The sequence below is a fragment of the Eubalaena glacialis genome, chromosome 7, assembly GCF_028564815.1.
Source record: "Eubalaena glacialis isolate mEubGla1 chromosome 7, mEubGla1.1.hap2.+ XY, whole genome shotgun sequence".
Lineage (NCBI taxonomy): Eukaryota > Metazoa > Chordata > Mammalia > Artiodactyla > Balaenidae > Eubalaena > Eubalaena glacialis.
The window spans coordinates 110898219-110923230 of NC_083722.1; the positions used below are offsets into that span (position 1 = coordinate 110898219).

Below are 25012 nucleotides of genomic sequence, written 5' to 3' on the forward strand. Positions count from 1 at the left end.
CTCCCCGCTAAGCCGTTTACACACATTATCTCCCGTGATCCTTCCTACAGCCCCCTGGGGTGGGAGTTCTTGTCCCCATTTTACAGATGAGGCAACTGAGACTCAGAGAAAGCAGGTGACCTGCTGGTAAAGGGCTGAGCCAGGATTCAAAGTCTGTTTGTCACTCTTGCAATAACTGTCACTGTACAGGGCCATGGCGGCACAGGTTAAAGGGAGGGGAGGCCCAGGCACCTCTTGGCTTCACCTGCTGGAAATGGTCACACCGGGCAGACCAGGACCATTCAGCGTCTCCCCCCCATCACAGCAAAGTAAGGAGCAGGTCAGGCAGGTCCCCCGGGGCCCACCCGCCTGGAGCAGCACCAGTTGCTTCTGGGTTCAAGACCAAAGAAGCATGAACCAAAGTCACTGCCCCAGGCGGGGCCACGTGGCCGCTGCGTGAAAGGCCCGGTCCTCCTGGACACGGCTCAGCAGTGGGTAAGAGTCTCTGAAAACTCACTTTGGGTGGAACTAATTTTCAAAAATCCATCTAAACGTGTGGACAAAAAAGTTAATAGTAGTTCCTCAAAACATATCGACATCAACCCAAGCGCTTGTGGGAATAAGGATTTTCCCGGCACCCCCAGCACTGGACTCTGACCCTATGGGGTTTCACTGACCCCCCGCGTTTGCCTAAGTTTCTCCAGATCGGCCAGAAGGGGGCACTCGTTCACCCTGATGTCCAAAAACCCCACAGTGAAATAAGTTTGAAATTATTTTCTCTAAAAAAAAAAAAGAAGAGGGTTCCCCCAATATTCCCTTTTTAAAACAAAGTCACATAATTTTACCCAAAATATATTCTGAGCCTTCCATTATCTAAACATATGGACATAATAAATACCTACTTATTGTTTATCAAACTTAGTTTATAAACTGTGATAGATCTTGCAAAGCAGATGAAGCAAACCCCTGTTCTGCCACTGAGCTGTGTGCCCTCAGGTTAAGTTGCTTGACTTCTCTGAGTTTTGATTCCTCCCTGAAAAAATCGTGACAATGATAACCACCCCCCATACCACCAGCACCAGTTCACTGGGAAGATCAGAGTTGGTCGTGAGAAGTAAATGATAGGGCATAAATACTGGTTGCCTTTCCTCATTTCCTTTGCTAGACGTCTTTGTAAAAATCTGCAGGAACGTGTTTATACAAAGGAGCATCTTATGTAGCAAACAAAACCGTGACGTTTCTTATTCTCACGTTTGCTTGGACTTTGGAATCAGACCTAGGTTCAAACCCAGGCTTCGCTTACTCGCTGCGTCCTCTTGGCCGACGCGTTTGACCTCGCTGCGCCTCCACTCGCTGCGCCTCCGTTTCCCGCTCTGTATAGTGGAGACACGCCCACTTGGCGGGGGTGGCTGACAGCGTAGGGCAGGGGCTCGGTCACCGCGAGTGTCCTGTTTGCGGGCATTCTAGCCACACGGGACAAGGAGACCGGACGCTGCTGGGAACGGGTGTGGCTACCTGCGAGGAGCGGCATCACCGCCAGCTGCATGGCGAAGGTGCCCTGCTTCCCGTGGCCTGCCAGCCTGGAGTCTGTCTCCACGCGAGATCGCTCCCTCCTCCTCTGGCTTTTCCTCCCCGTGTCTGATTCTTTCCGTTTAACTGTGAAATCAGAGGAAGGGAATAAACGTTAAGAGGAGCTCCTGTCCCAGAGGCTGTATGTGACTGCTTCACGTGTCAGGGATGCGGAAGGCTCTGGGGGGCTCCCTGGAGGCAGAGTCTGTGCCCCTGCTCTATCCCAGCAACCGGGAGACGCATCCCAGCGCGGACAGCAGTCGTCAGTTACACGCAGCAAGAAACTACGGGGTCCTGATCCCCCACTCGCCACTACCCAGAGCCAGCTGTGACGACACCAGCGCCACACAATACCCAAGTTCTCCTCCTGTCGGCTTATAACCGCAGTGCAGCGCTGAGGGTTGCTTTGAAGCGCTTTGAAGCTGGACCACCAAAGTTCTAGAATCAGCTCTCTCCCTCCTGCAGGGAAAGCGCCTTAACTATTCTGAGCCTCGACGCCCCCGTCTGTCGAATGAGGGCAGCACCTGACTCCTAAGGGCATCGAGAAGAGTTAGTGGTCAAAGGTACATAAGATGCTCAGCTCAGCACCCAGCTTAGATCAAGAAGAAAAAGGAGATGATAAGACACATAAGTGTGGGTAACTAAAACCATGAGCTATAGGTTCTGTGACACAGAGACCAATGCAACAGACCATTGCGGGCAAGCCCAGAAATAGAGCCACACACATAGGGAGACTTAACAGAGGCCGGAGGTGGCATTTCAAATCAGTGGGAAAAGATGTACCAGTCGATCAATGATACTGACTATCCACCTGGAGGCAAATGAAATTATAGGGCACCTCATGCTGTATGCAAAATGAGTTGCAGACTGAAGGTGGAAAACAAAAACTTCAAAATCGTTAGAAGAATACTTGGGAGACTAGACTGCCATCTGGATGAGGAAGGGTCTCTTAAGTGTTACCCAGAGTACAAACTGGATGGGAAGAGGTGAATACCCGGGGTACACAACAAGACACCCTACATGAAGGGAAAGGGTAAGATACAGACCCCAGCCTGAAACTATGCAGAGTTATTCAAAAGACCTTAAAAAAAAAAGGCTTGGGGATCAACAAGAAAAAAAATCTAAACACAACGGAACAACATAAGTGAAGAAATGGGAATAGGCAAATGACCTAAGTGCTGACCAGATAAGCATTCTAGATACTCTCAATCCCAATAATCAGGAACTGGGCCCCTGACTATGCAAGGGTGACATGGAGGAGAAGCGGGAAATCTCGGGGCTGCTGTCAGGAGGGCAAAGAAGTACAACCGGGACCCTAAACCGGCAGCATCCCCTGAGCGGTCACGGCGCATTTCTTACACCCGTGACCCTGCCGGGCATGCGCCCTAGACCCTCCTAAACGTGCGCTGGAGCCCCGCGCAAGGACGGTCGCTGTCGCAGCGCTGGTGACAGCAGGAAACTGGTGACTATTCAAACGCCCCTCAGGGGGCCTGCAGGGATGAAGGGGGCACTACCCGACAGGGCACTTTACAGAAGGTAGAAGAAGGGGCTGGACTGAGATGTACTGACACCAATAAATCTCAGAAATAAAGTCAAGAGAAAGAGCAAGTTGCTGTTAAATATGCATGCGTGAAGTCATTTCTGTAACTCACGAAACCAAAAATCACTACAATGTTGTGTGAACGTGTGAGAAAGGGCGGGAGGGGGGGTTACACTGATTTCTAGGCGAGGGTAGCTGTACGCTTCTCAAAAGCACGGGAAGCCAAGCGCGCGTAAACTGTATCTGTAGCCTCTAATTTCCTTTAAAAAAAAAAGAACAGAAAAGAGAGAAAGAAAGAAAAGAAAAAGGAACAAGAAAGAAATAAAGGAAATATGGCAAAATATTAATACCTAAATTGTGGGTACATTGTTGTACATTTTTCTGTGTACTTTACTTCAAAAAAAAAAAAGCATGGCTTGAAAACCTCATTAAAATGCTTAAAGGACATTAAAAAGGACAAGATGAAAAGGCAGAGGGCTATATACCAGATGAAGGAACAAGAAAAAAACCCAGAAAAACAACTAAATGAAGTGGAGATAGGCAACCTTCCAGAAAAAGAATTCAGAATAATGATAGTGAAGATGATCCAGGACCTCGGAATAAGAATGGAGGCAAAGATTGAGAAGATGCAAGAAATGATTAACAAAGACCTAGAAGCATTAAAGAACAAACAAACAGAGATGACCAATACAATAACTGAAATGAAAACTACACTAGAAGGAATCAATAGCAGAATAACTGAGGCAGAAGAACGGAGAAGTGACCTGGAAGACAGAATGGTGGAATTCACTGCTGCGGAACAGACTAAAGAAAAAAGAATGAAAAGAAATGAAGGCAGCCTAAGAGACCTCTGGGACAACATTAAACGCAACAACATTCACATTATAGGGGTCCCAGAAGGAGAAGAGAGAGAGAAAGGACCAGAGAAAATATTTGAAGAGATTATAGTCGAAAACTTCCCTAACATGGGAAAGGAAATAGTCACCCAAGTCCAGGAAGCGCAGAGAGTCCCATACAAGATAAACCCAAGGAGAAACACGCCGAGACACATAGTAATCAAAGTGGCAAAAATTAAAGACAAAGAAAAATTATTGAAAGCAGCAAGGGAAGAACGACAAATAACATACAAGGGAACACCCATAAGGTTAACAGCTGATTTCTCAGCAGAAACTGTACAAGCCAGAAGGGAGTGGCACGATATACTTAAAGTGATGAAAGGGAGGAACCTACAACCAAGATTACTCTACCCGGCAAGGATCTCATTTAGATTTGATGGAGAAATCAAAAGCTTTACAGACAAGCAAAAGCTCAGAGAATTCAGCACCACCAAACCAGCTCTACAACAAATGCTAAAGGAACTTCTCTAAGTGGGAAACACAAGAGAAGAAAAGGACCTACAAAAACAAACCCAAAACAATTAAGAAAATGGTCATAGGAACATATATATCGATAATTACCTTAAACGTGAATGGATTAAATGCTCCAACCAAAAGACACAGGCTTGCTGAATGGATACAAAATTAAGACCCATATATATGCTGTCTACAAGAGACCCACTTTAGACCTAGGGACACATACAGACTGAAAGTGAGGGGATGGAAAAAGATATTCCATGCAAATGGAAATCAAAAGAAAGCTGGAGTAGCTATACTCATATCAGATAAAATAGACTTTAAAATAAAGAATGTTACAAGAGACAAGGAAGGACACTACATAATGCTCAAGGGATCAATCCAAGAAGAAGATATAACAGTTATAAATATATATGCACCCAACATAGGAGCACCTCAATACATAAGGCAACTGCTAACAGCTATAAAAGAGGAAATCGACAGTAACACAATAATGGTGGGGGACTTTAACACCTCACTTACACCAATGGACAGATCATCCAAAATGAAAATAAATAAGGAAACAGAAGCTTTAAATGACACAATAGACCAGATAGATTTAATTGATATTTATAGGACATTCCATCCAAAAACAGATTACACGTTCTTCTCAAGTGCGCACAGAACATTCTCCAGGATAGATCACATCCTGGGCCACAAATCAAGCCTCAGTAAATTTAAGAAAATTGAAATCATATCAAGCATCTTTTCTGACCACAATGCTATGAGATTAGAAATGAATTACAGGGAAAAAAACGTGAAAAACACAAACACATGGAGGCTAAACAATACGTTACTAAATAACCAAGAGATCACTGAAGAAATCAAAGAGGAAATCAAAAAATACCTAGAGACAAATGACAATGAAAACACGACGACCCAAAACCTATGGGATGCAGCAAAAGCAGTTCTAAGAGGGAAGTTTATAGCTATACAAGCCTACCTAAAGAAACAAGAAAAATCTCAAGTAAACAATCTAAACTTACACCTAAAGAAACTAGAGAAAGAAGAACAAACAAAACCCAAAGTTAGCAGAAGGAAAGAAATCATAAAGATCAGAGCGGAAATAAATGAAATAGAAACAAAGAAAACAATAGCAAAGATCAATAAAACTAAAAGCTGGTTCTTTGAGAAGATAAACAAAATTGATAAGCCATTAGCCAGACTCATCAAGAAAAAGAGGGAGAGGACTCAAATCAATAAAATCAGAAATGAAAAAGGAGAAGTTACAACAGACACCACAGAAATACAAAGCATCATAAGAGACTACTACAAGCAACTTTATGCCAATAAAATGGACAACCTGGAAGAAATGGACAAATTCTTAGAAAGGTATAAGCTTCCAAGATTGAACCAGGAAGAAACAGAAAATATGAACAGACCAATCACAAGTAATGAAATTGAAACTGTGATTAAAAATCTTCCAACAAATAAAAGTCCAGGACCAGATGGCTTCACAGGTGAATTCTATCAAACATTTAGAGAAGAGCAAACACCTATCCTTCTCAAACTCTTCCAAAAAATTGCAGAGGAAGGAACACTCCCAAACTCATTCTATGAGGCCACCATCACCCTGATACCAAAACCAGACAAAGATACTACAAAAAAAGAAAATTACAGACCAATATCACTGATGAATATAGATGCAAAAATCCTCAACAAAATACTAGCAAACAGAATCCAACAACACATTAAAAGGATCATACACCACGATCAAGTGGGATTTATCCCAGGGATGCAAGGATTCTTCAATATACGCAAATCAATCAATGTGATACACCATGTTAACAAACTGAAGAATAAAAACCATATGATCATCTCAATAGATGCAGAAAAAGCTTTTGACAAAATTCAACACCCATTTATGATAAAAACTCTCCAGAAAGTGGGCATAGAGGGAACCTACCACAACATAATAAAGGCCATATATGACAAACCCACAGCAAACATCATTCTCAATGGTGAAAAACTGAAAGCATTTCCTCTAAGATCAGGAACGAGACAAGGATGTCCACTCTCACCAGTATTATTCAACATAGTTCTGGAAGTCCTAGCCACGGCAATCAGAGAAGAAAAAGAAATAAAAGGAATACAAATTGGAAAAGAAGAGTAAAACTGTCACTGTTTGCAGATGACATGATACTATACATACAGAATCCTAAAACTGCCACCAGAAAACTGCTAGAGCTAATTAATGAATATGGTAAAGTTGCAGGACACAAAATTAATGCACAGAAATCTCTTGCATTCCTATACACTAATGATGAAAAATCTGAAAGAGAAATTATGGAAACACTCCCATTTACCATTGCAACAAAAAGAATAAAATACCTAGGAATAAACCTACCTAGGGAGACAAAAGACCTGTATGCAGAAAACTGTAAGACACTGATGAAAGAAATTAAAGATGATACCAACAGATGGAGAGATATACCATGTTCTTGGATTGGAAGAATCAACATTGTGAAAATGACTATACTACCCAAAGCAATCTACAGATTCAATGAAATCCCTATCAAATTACCAATGGCATTTTTTAAGGAGCTAGAACAAATCATCTTAAAATTTGCATGGAGACACAAAAGACCCCGAATAGCCAAAGCAGTCTTGAGGGAAAAAAACGGAGCTGGAGGAATCAGACTCCCTGACTTCAGACCATACTACAAAGCTACAGTAATCAAGACAATATGGTACTGGCACAAAAACAGAAACATAGATCAATGGAACAAGATAGAAAGCCCAGAGATAAACCCACGCACCTACGGTCAACTAATCTATGACAAAGGAGGCAAAGATATACAATGGAGAAAAGACAGTCTCTTCAATAAGTGGTGCTGGGAAAACTGGACAGCTACATGTAAAAGAATGAAATTAGAATACTCCCTAACACCATACACAAAAATAAACTCAAAATGGATTAGAGACCTAAATGTAAGACCGGACACTATAAAACTCTTAGAGGAAAACATAGGAAGAACACTCTTTGACATAAATCACAGCAAGATCTTTTTTGATCCACCTCCTAGAGTAATGAAAATAAAAACAAAAATAAACAAATGGGACCTAATGAAACTTCAAAGCTTTTGCACAGCAAAGGAAACCATAAACAAGACGAAAAGACAACCCTCAGAATGGGAGAAAATATTTGCAAACGAATCAACGGACAAAGGATTAATCTCCAAAATATATAAACAGCTCATGCAGCTCAATATTAAAGAAACAAACACCCCAATCCAAAAATGGGCAGAAGACCTAAATAGACATTTCTCCAAAGAAGACATACAGACGGCCACGAACCACATGAAAAGATGCTCAACATCACTAATTATTAGAGAAATGCAAATCAAAACTACAATGAGGTATCACCTCACACCAGTTAGAATGGGCATCATCAGAAAATCTACAAACAACAAATGCTGGAGAGGGTGTGGAGAAAAGGGAACCCTCTTGCACTGTTGGTGGGAATGTAAATTGATACAGCCACTATGGAGAACAATATGGAGGTTCCTCAAAAAACTAAAAATAGAATTACCATATGACCCAGCAATCCCACTACTGGGCATATACCCAGAGAAAACCGTAATTCAAAAAGACACATGCACCCCAATGTTCATTGCAGCACTATTTACAATAGCCAGGTCATGGAAGCAACCTAAATGCCCATCAACAGATGAATGGATAAAGAAGTGGTGGTACATATATACAATGGAATATTACTCAGCCATAAAAAGGAACGAAATTGAGTCATTTGTTGAGACGTGGATGGATCTAGAGACTGTCATACAGAGTGAAGTAAGTCAGAAAGAGAAAAATAAATATCGTATATTAACGCATGTATGTGGAAACTAGAAAAATGGTACAGATGAGCCGGTTTGCAGGGCAGAATTTGAGACACAGATGTAGAGAACAGACATATGGACACCAAGGGGGGAAAACTGCAGTGGGGTGGGGATGGTCGTGTGCTGAATTGGGCGATTGGGATTGACATGTATACACTGATGTGTATAAAACTGATGACTAATAAGAACCTGCAGTATAAGAAAACAAACAAACAGAACAACTAATACTAAACTTTCATTGGGTTATTGGTATGGAAATATGTTAATATAAATGTTTCAGACATTACATGAAATTTGTAAAAATCTTATATGTTCTGGTATAATGTTATAAGTCATAATCCTAGTTATTACTTTAAAATGTATATCTCAGAAATAACTAATTTTCTTGTCAACTGCATTATTATGAACTTTCATCAAATCTTTAACCGTGGTCATTTTTAATTCTTTTGTCATTTACAGACAGTTCTGGGTGTACTCTGATGCTTTTGCAAATATGTTCCTATAAAAGGGTTTCATCTTCAAGAAATTCATGGAAAAGACTCTGACAAGTACAGGTTTCTGGTAACTGACTGTACTGCTGAACTGAATGAATAAGCATTTCAGAACTCTAATGAAAAACTGATGAACTCATAAAGTGCTAACAAAAGATCAAGATGAAGAAAAAAATTAATTACATGGGACTGAGTGAACTGATGAGGATGAGTATAATTTTTGTGACTTTCTGTTTGAATTAAAAAAAAAAAATCCCACAAGGACTCAGAGGCAAAGAATATACAAATCAATTTTCACTGCAAAGTAAAGGAGCTGTTACAGTGGAGGATTACTGGACTGAATGTCAATATTATGACATAGTATGAGTGTGTTTCATGTTTGGTAATTGCAATCATTGTTGCTTTTGTTGTGGTCATCCATGTACAATGCTTGGTGTCAGTCTATTTATCTCTTGTAAAAATAAAATACAGTGTGTGTGTGTAAAAAAAAAATAATGACAGAGGTTTTTTATTGTAATTATAAGCCAGTAAGTCATAATTCTTATTATATGCATGTTAACATATCAACTATATGTCTCAATAATGCAAATGGTTATTATCTGAAAAAAAAAGGGGCATGATTTATATATAATACAATGTACAGTTATTAAGATGAGTTTTTAAAAGTGTGTAATCACCATTCCAAATAATATATGAAACATTTTCCTCACTCCAGAAAATTCTTTACCCTTTCAATCATAATTCCCACTCTTCCCCACTCACTGACTATCATCATAGACTGGTTTTGCTAGTTCATGTGTACCTGATGGGAATTTAATTTCACACTGTAATGTCTGTGTGTATGTGTGTGTCTCTAGATTCTTTCACTAATGTCTCTGCTACTGCATGTATCTCTAGTGTATTCCTTTTTTTGTTTTTTTTTAATTGCTGGGTACTATTTCATTGTATGAATACATCACAATTGTGTTTATCCATTTTCCTATGGTTTGACATTTGGGTTGTTCTCAGTTTTATTTTGTTTTACTTTATTTGTTATTATATATAATACTTTTATGAAATTTTTGTACAACTGCTTTTGTGGGCATAACTTTCATTTTTCTTTGGGAATGTCTAGGAATAGGATTGTTGGACCATGGAGTTGATTCATGCTTAACTTTGTAAGAAACTACTAAATAATTTTGAAAGTTTAAAAAAAAAATGCATGGCTTGAAAACCTCATTAAAATGCTTAAAGGACATTAAAAAGGACTGAGGCTGTTTAACCTGGAAAGAGAAAACTTGGAAGGAGTTGCAAGGTGTTCCTAGTCTTTTAGGGCCTGAAAAACAGGACTGACGTTACTGCCCTACATCTCCCACGGCCAGTGAGGAGCCTGACTCCAGAAGCTTCAGGATTGGACTAGAACTGGGAAAAGCGGATTGACGGAGGGCTAAGGAAACGATGTGCAGCAGTTACAGCTCAACGAATGGGAAATGGGAAGCAAGTGCCCCGGCTCTAGAATTTTCCACCTCATACTGGAAACACAACCGCTTGCTGAAACACTGCTGAGGAGATCTAGGCCAAGAACGAGGAGGTAGACTCAGGGACCGGAGGGTCCTTGCTGGGAGTCGGACACTCAGATCCCATGCTTTCAGGAGTGCCATTTCCCGCATTCCACCGTAAGAAGCAAATGGCTTCTCATCTTCCAAAGAGAGCCTCTCCACCCCGGCACATCCCACATACCCACCCTACAAAGCATCTATCACATAGAAGTGTAATTATTTATCTGGAAGTCTCTGGTCAATATTAGAGATTTTCATGTTTCCCATACACACAACACCATGGACCAGGAGCACAGAAATATTGGTGGGGTGGGGTGGGGTGGGGTGGGGTGGGGTGGGGTGGGGTGGGGTGGGATGGGATGGGATGGGATGGGATGGGCAGACGGATGAGGTGAGATGGACCGGGTAAGTTAAAATTGCATGTAGTAGTTTTTACTTTTGAATAATATTTGAATCTTATTGAAGTATCCTGAATTTGAAATATTTCATAATTCTTTTCCAGGTCTAGTTATACTATAAATTTCCAAAGTCCCATCCTAACTTACTTTGAAATTTTTGCTTTTCCAACAAGTTTGTTAAGCTGCTAAATGACGGCCTCTCAATTAACTCCTTCATCTCCGTAGTGGTTGCCCCTCCCAAAGAAATGACTGGTCTTGAAGTACCACATCTAGAAAATTCACAAAGAGAAAAATAAATGAAAGTGAGAAAAATCAGGGACCAGATCTAAGAATCTATTTACTGGACGGCATGTAAGCAGATTTTTAAAAATATAACATTGCATTCCTCTAACCCAGTGCTTCTCAAATTTCAACATGAATATGAATCACTGAATAAAATGCAGATTGTGGTTCAGCAAGCCTGGGGTGGCCCTGAGATTCCCATTTCTAACAAGCTCCCAGTCATGCTGAGGCTGCCAGTCTGCAGACAAACTTGCATTATCAATTATGATGGAAAAATTAATATATTTTATAAAAAGCAACTGAAACTCTAAAATATTCAGGAATTCTTTTACAGGAATTATCCACAACATCTATAGGAAGAAAAAAAAATCAACCCTATTAAAAGTCATAAAGGAGGAGCTGAATTAGGTGAAAAGATACACCATGATCATGGATGGGAGAACTTCAAAATGTAAAAATGTCCATTCTCTACCCTGAGAAAACCATAATTCAAAAAGAGTCATGTACCAGTCCCTCCCATCAGGAAACTTACACAAGCCTCTTAGATAGCCTCATCCACCAGAGGGCTGACAGCAGAAGCAAGAAGAACTACAATCCTGCAGCTTGTGGAACAAAAACCACATTCACAGAAAGATAGACAAGATGAAAAGGCAGAGGGCTATGTACCAGATGAAGGAACAAGATAAAACCCCAGAAAAACAACTAAATGAAGTGGAGATAGGCAACCTTTCAGAAAAAGAATTCAGAATCATGATAGTGAAGACGATCCAGGACCTCGGAAAAAGAATGGAGGCAAAGGTCGAGAAGATGCAAGAAATGTTTAACAAAGACCTAGAAGCATTAAAGAACAAACAGAGATGAACATTCAATAACTGAAATGAAAAATACACTAGAAGGAATCAATAGCAGAATAACTGAGGCAGAAGAACGGAGAAGTGACCTGGAAGACAGAATGGTGGAATTCACTGCTGCGGAACAGACTAAAGAAAAAAGAATGAAAAGAAATGAAGACAGCCTAAGAGACCTCTGGGACAACATTAAATGCAACAACATTCGCATTATAAGGGTCCCAGAAGGAGAAGAGAGAGAGAAAGGACCAGAGAAAATATTTGAAGAGATTATAGTTGAAAACTTCCCTAACATGGGAAAGGAAATAGTCACCCAAGTCCAGGAAGCACAGAGAGTCCCATACAGGATAAACCCAAGGAGAAACATGCCGAGACACATAGTAATCAAAGTGGCAAAAATTAAAGACAAAGAAAAATTATTGAAAGCAGCAAGGGAAAAATGACAAATAACATACAAGGGAACTCCCATAAGGTTAACAGCTGATTTCTCAGCAGAAACTCTAGAAGCCAGAAGGGCGTGGCATGATATACTTAAAGTGATGAAAGGGAAGAACCTATAACCAAGATTACTCTACCCAGCAAGGATCTCATTCAGATTCGAGGGAGAAATCAAAAGCTTTACAGACAAGCAAAAGCTCAGAGAATTCAGCACCACCAAACCAGCTCTACAACAAATGCTAAAGGAACTTCTCTAAGTGGGAAACACAAGAGAAGAAAAGGACCTACAAAAACAAACCCATAACAATTAAGAAAATGGTCATAGGAACATATATATCGATAATTACCTTAAACGTGAATGGATTAAATGCTCCAACCAAAAGACACAGGCTTGCTGAATGGATACAAAATTAAGACCCATATATATGCTGTCTACAAGAGACCCACTTCAGACCTAGGGACACATACAGACTGAAAGTGAGGGGATGGAAAAAGATATTCCATGCAAATGGAAATCAAAAGAAAGCTGGAGTAGCTATACTCATATCAGATAAAATAGACTTTAAAATAAAGAATGTTACAAGAGACAAGGAAGGACACTACATAATGCTCAAGGGATCAATCCAAGAAGAAGATATAACAGTTATAAATATATATGCACCCAACATAGGAGCACCTCAATACATAAGGCAACTGCTAACAGCTATAAAAGAGGAAATCGACAGTAACACAATAATAGTGGGGGACTTTAACACCTCACTTACACCAATGGACAGATCATCCAAAATGAAAATAAATAAGGAAACAGAAGCTTTAAATGACACAATAGACCAGATAGATTTAATTGATATTTATAGGACATTCCATCCAAAAACAGAAGATTACACTTTCTTCTCAAGTGCGCATGGAACATTCTCCAGGATAGATCACATCTTGGGTCACAAATCAAGCCTCAGGAAATTTAAGAAAACTGAAATCATATCAAGCATCTTTTCTGACCACAACGCTATGAGATTAGAAATGAATTACAGGGAAAAAAACGTAAAAAACACAAACACATGGAGGCTAAACAATACATTACTAAATAACCAAGAGATCACTGAGGAAATCAAAAAATACCTAGAGACAAATGACAATGAAAACACGACGATCCAAAACCTACGGGATGCAGCAAAAGCAGTTTTAAGAGGGAAGTTTATAGCTATACAAGCCTACCTCAAGAAACAAGGAAAATCTCAAATAAACAATCTAACCTTACACCTAAAGGACCTAGAGAAAGAAGAACAGGCAAAACCCAAAATTAGCAGAAGGAAAGAAATCATAAAGATCAGAGCAGAAATAAATGAAATAGAAACAAAGAAAACAAGTGCAAAGATCAATAAAACTAAAAGCTGGTTCTTTGAGAAGATAAACAAAATTGATAAACCATTAGCCAGACTCATCAAGAGGGAGAGGACTCAAATAAATAAAATTAGAAATGAAAAACGAGAAGTTACAACAGACACTGCAGAAATACAAAGCATCCTAAGAGACTACTACAAGCAACTCTATGCCAATAAAATGGACAAGCTGGAAGAAATGGACAAGTTCTTAGAAAGGTATAACCTTCCAAGACTGAACCAAGAAGAAATAGAAAATATGAACAGACCAATCACAAGTAATGAAATTGAAACTGTGATTAAAAATCTTCCAACAGGGACTTCCCTGGTGGTGCAGTGGTTAGGAATCCGCCTGCCAATGCAGGGGACACGGGTTTGAGCCCTGGTCCGGGAAGATCCCACATGCCGCAGAGCAACTAAGCCCATGTGCCACAACTACTGAGCCTGTGCTCTAGAGCCCGTGAGCCACAACTACTGAGCCCACGTGCCGCAACTGCTAAGGCCCACGTGCCTAGAGCCCATGCTCCACAACAGGAGAAGCCACCACAATGAGAAGCCTGTGCACCGCAACAAAGAGTAGCCCCCACTCGCCGCAAGTAGAGAAAGCCCGCACGCAGCAACGAAGACCCAATGCAGCCAAAAATAAATGAATAAAATAAATAAATTAATTAATTAATAATAAAGTTTAAAAAAATCTTCCAACAAACAAAAGTCCAGGACCAGATGGCTTCACAGGTGAATTCTATCAAACATTTAGAGAAGAGCTAACACCCATCCTTCTCAAACTCTTCCAAAAAATTACGAAGGAAGGAACACTCCCAAACTCATTCTATGAGGCCACCATCACCCTGATACCAAAACCAGACAAAGATACTACAAAAAAAGAAAATTACAGACCAATATCACTGATGAATATAGATGCAAAAATCCTCAACAAAATACTAGCAAACAGAATCCAACAACACATTAAAGGATCATACACCATGATCAAGTGGGATTTATCTCAGGGATGCAAGGATTCTTCAATATACTCAAATCAATCAGTGTGATACACCATATTAACAAACTGAAGAATAAAAACCATATGATCATCTCAATAGATGCAGAAGAAGCTTTTGACAAAACTCAACACCCATTTATGATAAAAACTCTCCAGAAAGTGGGCATAGAGGGAACCTACCACAACATAATAAAGGCCATGTACGACAAACCACAGCAAACATCATTCTCAATGGTGAAAAACTGAAAGCATTTCCTCCAAGATCAGGAACAAGACAAGGATGTCCACTCTTGCCACTATTATTCAACACAGTTTTGGAAGTCCTAGCCATGGCAATCAGAGAAGAAAAAGAAATAAAAGGAATACAAATTGGAAAAGAAGAAGTAAAACTGTCACTGTTTGCAGACGACATGATACTATACATAGAGAATCCTAATGATGCCCCCAGAAAACTACTAAAGCTATTCAATGAATTTGGTAAAGTTGCAGGAAACAAAATTAACGCACAGAAATCTCTTGCATTCCTATACACTAATGATGAAAAATCTGAAAGAGAAATTAAGGAAACACTCCCATTTACCATTGCAACAAAAAGAATAAAATACCTAGGAATAAACCTACCTAGGGAGACAAAAGACCTGTATGCAGAAAACTATAAGACACTGATGAAAGAAATTAAAGATGATACCAACAGATGGAGAGATATACCATGTTCTTAGATTGGAAAAATCAGTACTGTGAAAACGACTACACTACCCAAAGCAATCTACAGATTCAATGCAATCCCTATCAAATTACCAATGGCATTTTTTACAGAACTAGAACAAAAAACTCTTAAAATTTGTATGGAGACACAAAAGACCCCGAATAGCCAAAGCAGTCTTGAGGGAAAAAAGCGGAGCTGGAGGAATCAGACTCCCTGACTTCAGACCATACTACAAAGCTACAGTAATCAAGACAATATGGTACTGGCACAAAAACAGAAATATAGATCAATGGAACAAGATAGAAAACCCAGAGATAAACCCACGCACCTATGGTCGACTAATCTATGACAAAGGAGGCAAGGATATACAATGGATAAAAGACAGTCTCTTCACTAAGTGGTGCTGGGAAAACTGGGCAGCTACACGTAAAAGAATGAAATTAGAACACTCCCTAACACCATACACAAAAATAAACTCAAAATGGATTAGAGACCTAAATGTAAGACCGGACACTATAAAACTCTTAGAGGAAAACATAGGAAGAACACTCTTTGACATAAATCACAGCAAGATCTTTTTTGATCCACCTCCTAGAGTAATGAAAATAAAAACAAAAATAAACAAATGGGACCTAATGAAACTTCAAAGCTTTTGCACAGCAAAGGAAACCATAAATAAGACGAAAAGACAACCCTCAGAATGGGAGAAAATATTTGCAAACGAATCAACAGACAAAGGATTAATCTCCAAAATATATAAATAGCTCATGCAGCTCAATATTAAAAAAAAACCCAATCCAAAAATGGGCAGAAGACCTAAATAGACATTTCTCCAAAGGAGACATACAGATGGCCAAGAAGCACATGAAAAGCTGCTCAACATCACTAATTATTAGAGAAATGCAAATCAAAACTACAGTGAGGTATCACCTCACACCAGTTAGAATGGGCATCATCAGAAAATCTACAAACAACAAACGCTGGAGAGGGTGCGGAGAAAAGTGAACCCTCTTGCACTGTTGGTGGGAATGTAAATTGATACATCTACTATGGAGAACAGTATGGAGGTTCCTTAAAAAACTAAAAACAGAATTACCATATGATCCAGCAATCCCACTATTGGGCATATACCCAGAGAAAACCATAATTCAAAAAGACACATGCACCCCAATGTTCATTGCAGCACTATTTACAATAGCCAGGTCATGGAAGCAACCTAAATACCCATCGACAGACAAATGGATAAAGAAGATGTGGTACATATATACAATGGAATATTACTCAGCCATAAAAAGGAACAAAATTGGGTCATTTTTTGAGACGTGGATGGATCTAGAGATTGTCAAACAGAGTGAAGTAGGTCAGAAAGAGAAAAATAAATATCGTATATTAATGCATATATGTGGAACCTAGAAAAATGGTACAGATGAACTGGTTTGCAGGGCAGAAATTGAGACACAGATGTAGAGAACAAACGTATGGACACCAAGGGGGGAAAGTGGCGGAGGGTGGGTGATGGTGTGATGAATTGGGCGATTGGGATTGACATGTATACACTGATGTGTATAAAATTGATGACTAATAAGAACCTGCTGTATAAAAATAAAATTAAATTAAATTTAAAAATTTAAAACAAAATCTGTTGTTGATGATAATAATACTGTTGGATTATCATTGTCCACACAGAGATTAAAAAAACAAAAAAAAAAACACAAAAAGATGATTGATTCACACAATGTTCATTGCAGCACTATTTACAATAGCCAGGACATGGAAGCAACCTAGGTGTCCATCGTCAGATGAATGGATAAAGAGGATGTGGCACATATATACAATGGAATATTACTCAGCCATACAAAGAAACGAAATTGAGTTATTTGTAGTGAGGTGGATGGATCTGGAGTCTTTCATACAGAGTGAAGTAAGTCAGAAAGAGAAAAACAAATACCGTATGGTAACATATATATGGAATTAAAAAAAAATGTTTATGAAGAACCTAGGGGCGGGACGGGAATAAAGACACAGACCTACTAGAGAATGGACTTGAGGACACGGAGAGGGGGAAGGGGAAGCTGGGACGAAGTGAGAGAGTGGCACGGACATATATACACTACCAAATGTAAAATAGATAGCTAGTGGGAAGCAGCCACATTGCACAGGGAGATCAGCTCGGTGCTTTGTGACCACCTAGAGGGGTGGGATAGGGAGGGTGGGAGGGAGGGAGACGCAAGAGGGAAGAGATATGGGAACATATGTATATGTATAACTGATTCACTTTGTTATAAAGCAGAAACTAACACAGCATTGTAAAGCAATTATATTCCAATAAAGATGTTAAATATATATATATATTCTGGGGGGGAAAAAAAGTCAATTCTCCCCAAATTAATCTGTAAATTCCTGCAAAACAAATTTTTAATCAACACTTTAAAACATGTTCTGAGTCAGTTTGCTGTACAGAAGAAATTAATACAACATTGTAAATCAACTATAATTCAATAAAATTTTTGAAAAAAATGACATGTTCTCTGGTTCTTCCCATCCTATCCCATCAAGCCACCAGCTGGGCCTCCATTCTCCCTGACCCCCCACAGCATCTGAGAAGCCTCCTTCGCTGGACCCTCATTAGGCTACAGGAGGCCCCAAGAGCAACTGCACTCCCAACAGGGAAGGCTGTGGACTCAGTCATCTGAAGGTGTGGGCTGGGATCCTGGCGTTACCAACACTCTCAAGATGACCAAGAATTCTAGTTTTATAACTTTGTAAAAATCACGTAACCTCTCAGTTACTTTATGGAGAAAATGGAGATGGTAATACCACCCCACAGAGTGATAATGCTGATGATTAAATGCGATACAGTAACGCACGCAAAAGCATGGGGCCCGATGCACTACACACACTCAAAGACACAGCATGCCTCTCTCCGTTCCGTTAATCTCAGCTGGAATGCGTGATATCGAACATAAGTGAAGTTACCAAAAATCAACATGACTCTGGGTGAGAATCTGTGGGGCAAGTACAAGAGGGGGTTCCACTCCCACACTCCAAAATAACACAGGGCCATCCTTACTGTGCTGTGTCAAGATCTTCCGTCCTGAGCAGCTCTTCAGAGTTCTCAGTGGTCTTGGGAAGAGTTGCCTTTTCTGCTGGGTGAGAAGTCAGTAATATTAGCCAGCGTCTCCAAACTTCCTGTTCTACACGAGTTCACTAAGGCACATGCAATGCCAGCCCCCAGGCAACAGTCCCCAAGCATTCAGAAAAAAGGTCTGTCAATAATACGTGAGTAATGAATGAATACACAGAATAACTATGGTTACTTTGGACAAATGGAGGCAAGAGAAGGCCTCTAGGTCCTTATCTAACCCCCCAGAGAACAAAAAAGAAGAAAAGTCTACCATCTGTTCAACTGTCCACTTCAGCACCGTAGAGAATACTGAAAACACCCCCAAGATTCCTAAGTTCCCACCAACAGGGAATAGTTAAGCACATTACAGTGTCGCCAGCAGAGGAAATATTACAAAGTCACCACAGATGAAGTTTACGGAAAGTTCTTAAGGAAACAGGATAGTGCATGTGATGACGTAGTAATCTCAGAACAGAAAATTATGTGACCAGAATAACCTCATCCAAAAAAAAAATCTTAGCACAAAAACAAAGGAGTTGCCATAATATGATAACCAAAATATTACGTTTGTTCCTGGTGACGGAACGACAGATTATTTTCCCTGCTTGTTTTATACTTTATAACATCTTACGGGAAAAACCCGAACGAACTTTTTGGCCAGCCCAGCATATTCACTGAATATTCTAAAAAACAAACAAAAAAGATGTATCTAACTTCTACGGCTAGGAAAGGTTTTTTTTTTTTTTTGGTAAGTCACAAAAATGAAAGGACAAGAATCCACGACGAAAGAGTGGTGCAGGGAGAGCCGCGCCCGCTTCGGAGGGTGAAGGGGCGCAGCGCAGCCACTGCCCACGCGGGGCGGACGCCAGTGCGCACGCGCCACTCCAGCAACACCAGCCAACCACCTTCCCTGCCGGGGTCTCCACTCACCATGTCCAGAGCTTAAGCCTTTTCTTGCTTCTTCTGGCTTCCCTGGTGCGTGGTCCTGGTGCAGCTTCTCTTTGACGTGAATGCCCTGTTCAGACGAACTTCTCTGACTTAAAACCAAATGTTTCACCTCCTCTAGAATGCAGGAGAAGAAAGCATCACGGACTCAATCAGAAATACACACTGATACCCACGCTGTGACAATCACTCTTCTGGTGCTGGACCAATAATGGAGGCAAGGCCGCTGCCCTCCGGGAGCTGCTTCAAAACACGGGGAAATGCAAACCTCAACTGGCAACGGCTTCTCCCAAACTAGGTCACTAAGCACTCGGTATCTGTTGTTGCATTTGATGTTCACGCTGCACTCTAAGAAAGGCATCACCACCTCCCCATTTTATTGACGCTTAAGTCACCCTCCTGTGGTCAGGGCGCTGATCCTTTACCAAAGTGAGGACAATCCCCAGCAAGGGTGACACCCCTCCGTGTCTTTCACGTCTATCAGTGCGGGGCTTTGCACGCACACAGCAGCAGCCAATACGTGTGGAACGAAGAACGAGCAGAGGGAAGGAGCGAACGAATGGCAGTAACGGATGCTGAAGAAAGATGTGGAGAGAAAAGAGATGTGGCTGGATGCAGCACTGAAGGATGCATAACAGTTTTCGGAGCAAGAGATTAGGCTAAGAGCCCCTGATGCCCGAAGGCAAGCCCTACAATGGGGAAAAGCCTAGTGTTTTCAGGGACCAGGGCTGGAGCAGGTGTGAAGGTGACAGCAGAGATGAGAAAGGAGGCCTGGGGAGCAAGGTGCACGATGCCTTCGAGGCTGGACTCAGATGTCAGACTTGGTTCCCGAAGGCACTGGGCAGCCATAAAAAGCTGCAGAGCAGTGAAGTGCGAGGGTCTGAGGGGTGATACAGGAAGGTCAGGGAGCAATGCAGGAGAGACGAGACAAAAATAAACGTGGGTGCAGAAAGAAGAGGCAGCTGAGGGCTAGAGAACTCCAGAGAGCAACACACAGGCAGTGACACCAAGTAGGTGCTGGGTGGGGCGTGGCCAAGAGTTGAGGGCATAGCAGGAGTCAGCCATGACCTGGGGGGCTTCAGACGGTCTTTGTCCCACAGTACTGAGAAACCAAGGGGCTGAGCAGATTTAAGAGAAGAAAATGCTAACTCTTGCTGGGATGCTCTGTTCAAGACCGGGAGGCTGAAAGCTGACAAGTTCTCGCAGGTGATGAACTTCCCATTCCCTTGGCCTCATGTGTCTCTGCTCCCAGGAAACAGGAGTTTCAAGAATAACTTCTCGGGCTTCCCTGGTGGCACAGTGGTTAAGAATCCGCCTGCCAACGCAGGGGACACGGGTTCGAGCCCTGGTCCGGGAAGATCCCACGTGCCGCGGAGCAACTAAGCCCGTGCACCACAATTACTGAGCCTGCGCTCTAGAGCCCACATGCCACAACTACTGAGCCCGCGTGCCACAACTACTGAGCCCACACGCCTAGAGCCCATGCTCTGCAACAAGAGAAGCCACCACAATGAGAGGCCCATGCACCACAACGAAGAGCCGCCGCAACTAGAGAAAGCCCACATGCAGCAACAAAGACCCAATGCAGCCAAAAATAAATAAATTTAATAAATTAAAACAAAAAAGAAGATAACTTCTTCATCAACAATGAAATATCAGATAGGGAATGTAAACAACAATCCCTTTTAAACTCACACCCCCCAAAATAAAATATTTAGGAATAAATCTGACTAAGGAGGTGAAAGACTTATACACTGAGGACTATAAAACATTAATAAAGGAAACTGAAGAGGATTCAAAGAAATGGAAAGATATCCCATGCTCTTGGGTTGGAAGAATTAATAGTGTTAAAATGGCCATACTACCCAAAGCAATCTACAGATTTAATGTGATCCCCATAAAATTACCCATGACCTTTTTCACAGAACTAGAACAAATAATCCTAAAATTCACGTGGGACCATAAAAGACCCAGAATTGCCAAAGCAATCCTGAAGAAAAAGAACAAAGCAGGAGGCATAGCCCTCCCAGACTTCAGATGATACTACAAAGCTACAGGAATCAAAACAGTGTGGTATTGACACAAAAACAGACATATGGCTCAATGGAACAGAACAGACAGCCCAGAAATAAACCCACACACCTATGTCAATTAATCTTCAACAAAGGAGGCAAGAATATACAATGGAAAAAATACAGTCTCTTCAGCAAATGGTGCTGGGAAAGTTGGACAGCTGCATGCAAATCAATGAAGTTAGAACACACCCTCACACCACACACAAAAATAAACTCAAAATGGCTTAAAGACTTAAACATAAGACATGACACCATTAAACTCCTAAGAAGAGATCATACGCAAGACATCCTCTGACATAAATCGTACCAATGTTTTCTTAGGTCAGTCTCTCAAAGCAATAGAAATAAAAACAAAAATAAACAAATGGGACCTAATCAAACTTATAAGCTTTTGCACAGCAAAGGAAACCATAAATAAAATGAAAAGACAACCTACAGAATGGGGGAAAATATTTGGAAATGATACAACTATCAAGGGCTTAATTTCTAAAGTATACAAACAGCTCATACAATTCAATAACAACAACAAAACAACCCAATCAAAAAATGGGCAGAAAACCTAAATAGACATTTCTCCAAAGAAGACATACAGATGGCCAATAGGCACATGAAAAGATGCCCAATACCGCTAATTATTAGAGAAATGCAAATCAAAACTTCAGTGAGGTACCACCTCACATTGGTCAGAATGGACATCATTAAAATGTCTTACAAATAACAAATGCTGGAGAGGATGTGGAGAAAAGAGAACCCTCATACACTGTTGGTGGGAGCCACTATGGAGAACAGCATGGAGGTTCCTCAGAAAACTAAAAATAGAATTACCATACAATCCAGCAATCCCACTCCTGGGCATATACCCAGACAAAACTATAATTCAAAAAGATACATGCATCCCTATGTTCATAGCAGCACTATTCACAATAGCCAAAACATGGAAACAACCTAAATGTCCATCAACGGATGAATGGATAAAGAAGATGTGGTACCTTGAGGACATGGGGAGGGGGAAGGGTAAGCTGGGATGAAGTGAGAGAGTAGCATTGACATATATACACTACCAAATGTAAAATACATAGCTAGTGGGAAGCAGCTGCATAGCACAGGGAGATCAGCTCGGTGCTTTGTGACCACCTAGGCGGGTGGGATAGGGAGGGTGGGAGGGAGGCTCAAGAGGGAGAGGATATGGGGCTATATGTATACATACAGCTGATTCACATTGTTATACAGCAGAAACTAACACAACATTGTAAAGCAATTATACTCCAATAAAGATGTTAAAAAAAAAAGATGCGGTACATATATACAATGGAATATTACTCAGCCATAAAAAAGAATGAAATAATGCCATTTGCAGCAACATGGATGCAACTAGAGATTATCACACTAAGTGAAGTAAGTCAGAAAGAGAAAGACAAATGCCATATGATATCACTTATATGTGGAATCTAAAATATGACACAAATGAACCTGTCTATGAAACAGAAACAGACTCACAGACACAGAGAACAGACTGGTGGTTGCCAAGGGGCAGGGGGTTGGGGGAGGGATGGAGTGGGAGGTTGGGGTTAGCAGATGGAAGCTATTATATATAGAATGGATAACAACAAGGCCCTACTGTATAGCACAGGGAACTATATTCAATATCCTATGATAAACCATAATGGAAAAGAATTTTTTAAAAAGAAGAATGTATACACAAATAACTGAATCACTTTAGTGTACAGCAGTAAACACTGTAAATCAACTATACTTCAATTAAAAAATATTGATTAAAAAAAAGCTCCTCCAAAATAAAAAAAAAAAAGATGATAACTTCTTAAGTGGAAAAAGGCAGGACTTAAGACAGTATGTACACTGGATCCGTCTTTGTTAAAATTTTGTACCCAGTTGTAAAACGCACAGGAAAATGTTAGCAATGACTGTCTCTGCTCAGACATCATATGATTTTAATTTTTTCTCCCTTTGGCTAATCTACTTCTAAATTGTTTTGCAAAGTGAACACACACTGATATTTTTAATGGAAAAAAATTAGTTAACTTAAGAGGCAGTGACGCCAGGCGTGGGACAGGGTTCAAGGAGGAGCAGTGGCCCCAAGGACGCGCAGAGCAAAAGGCCCAGGGGCCCCACTGAAGGGCCTGTGACACCCGGCCTCCTCCCTTTTCCGGCCAGCTGATTCCACTTACCCTTCCAAACTTGTCTCCATGGCCCCTCCTCCAGGAAGTCCTCCTGGTACACCCACCCTGGCATCTCTGCTCCAGGGTAAGCCCACTGCCAGGCAGATGTTTACCAGAAATTTGGGCTTGGCAGCTCTGGGGCAGGCCCTGGAATCTGCATTGAGGCTGCACTCCAAGTGCGTCCAATGCGGGTGGTTTAGAGCCCATGCTCTGAGGACACGGGTCTTTCCTTTGGTCCAAGTGAGAAAAGAGAACTTGAATCCCATTTTCTCACCCAGGACTAGTAGTTTAGAGGCAAATCAGTGATTTTCAGCCAGGGGCGATTTTGCACCTGTGGACAATGTCTGAAGAAATTTCTAGTTGTCACAGCTGGGAGGCTAGTCCTGGCGTCTAGTGCATAGAGGTCAGGGATGCTGCTACAGTCCTCCAGTGCCCAGGACGGTCCCTGCAACAAGGAACGATCCGACCCAAGATGCCAACACTGCCGAGGGTAAGAAACCCGGGATAGCAATGAAAGATTAAAACTCGGAAGCCCCAGGCCCCCAAGGTCGGGAAGGCTCTTTGAGGAGGGCAGGCTGGAAACCGGAGAAAAAAGACTTTCCAGTCACACAAAACTGGGTTCTGATTCTGGCGCTGCCTCTCGCTACAAGCAAGTCCAGGCCTACTTTGCTCATGGAAAGTGGGGAGGGTTGTACCTGTCTGGAAGCCGCGATCAGCAGCCGTAACAGTGCCTCATTCCACCCATTCTCTGAAGCACGTCGACTTTACCTTCTAATAGCTCCGAAAACTGGGATGCATCTTACAAGAATGCTGCTGCATATTTTAAGTGGCAGCATTTTATGATAGTTTTAAAATTCCCTCTACACAATGCAATCCTCCTTATTGCAGGGGGAGGGAGGCGCACTCCCACCACCCTGCCCCCAGGCATCTGGCCAGATGAAGTAGGTGCCCAAGGTCACCATTAGCTCAGGATGGAGACAGGGTTCAATTCAGCTGCGTGACTTCAACCTAGGCCTCTCTACTTTGAGGGGAGTTCGAAAGGAGACTTTCTGGCACTGATACAATCTTTACACGAGGAAGAGTCTGAAGGGCCTAATGGAAACAGGGCTGTGGGACTTTCGAGTTTTCTGTTTCGTTTCTCGATAGCCTCTAATTTTTTTGTTCAGGGAGCACACCAGACTCATCCTGGGACACAGGCCGGTGGTGGATGCCTGCCTCAGCACTGCCCAGAGTGGTGGCTGACGGGCGGCACACAGACTTGGGGCGCCCTTCCCATCGCCGCACGTGTCCTGG

At 41.4% G+C, this 25012-nt stretch overlaps 1 protein-coding gene across 4 annotated transcripts in view; it reads right to left on the reverse strand.

The window, feature by feature from the left end:
• CFAP92 (cilia and flagella associated protein 92 (putative)) overlaps positions 1-25012 on the reverse strand; it is a 77012-nt gene that overhangs the window by 46261 nt on the left and 5739 nt on the right. For 3 of the 4 annotated variants that reach the window (XM_061197347.1, XM_061197348.1, XM_061197343.1), the window contains exons 5-8: positions 19453-19584; positions 18469-18544; positions 10893-11014; positions 1495-1635 (exon numbers count right to left, since the gene is read on the reverse strand). In XM_061197347.1, coding sequence (XP_061053330.1) covers positions 1495-1635; positions 10893-11014; positions 18469-18544; positions 19453-19584 — 471 coding nt within the window. The remainder of the gene's footprint in view (positions 1-1494; positions 1636-10892; positions 11015-18468; positions 18545-19452; positions 19585-25012) is intronic. The other variant, XM_061197346.1, reaches the window with a different exon arrangement.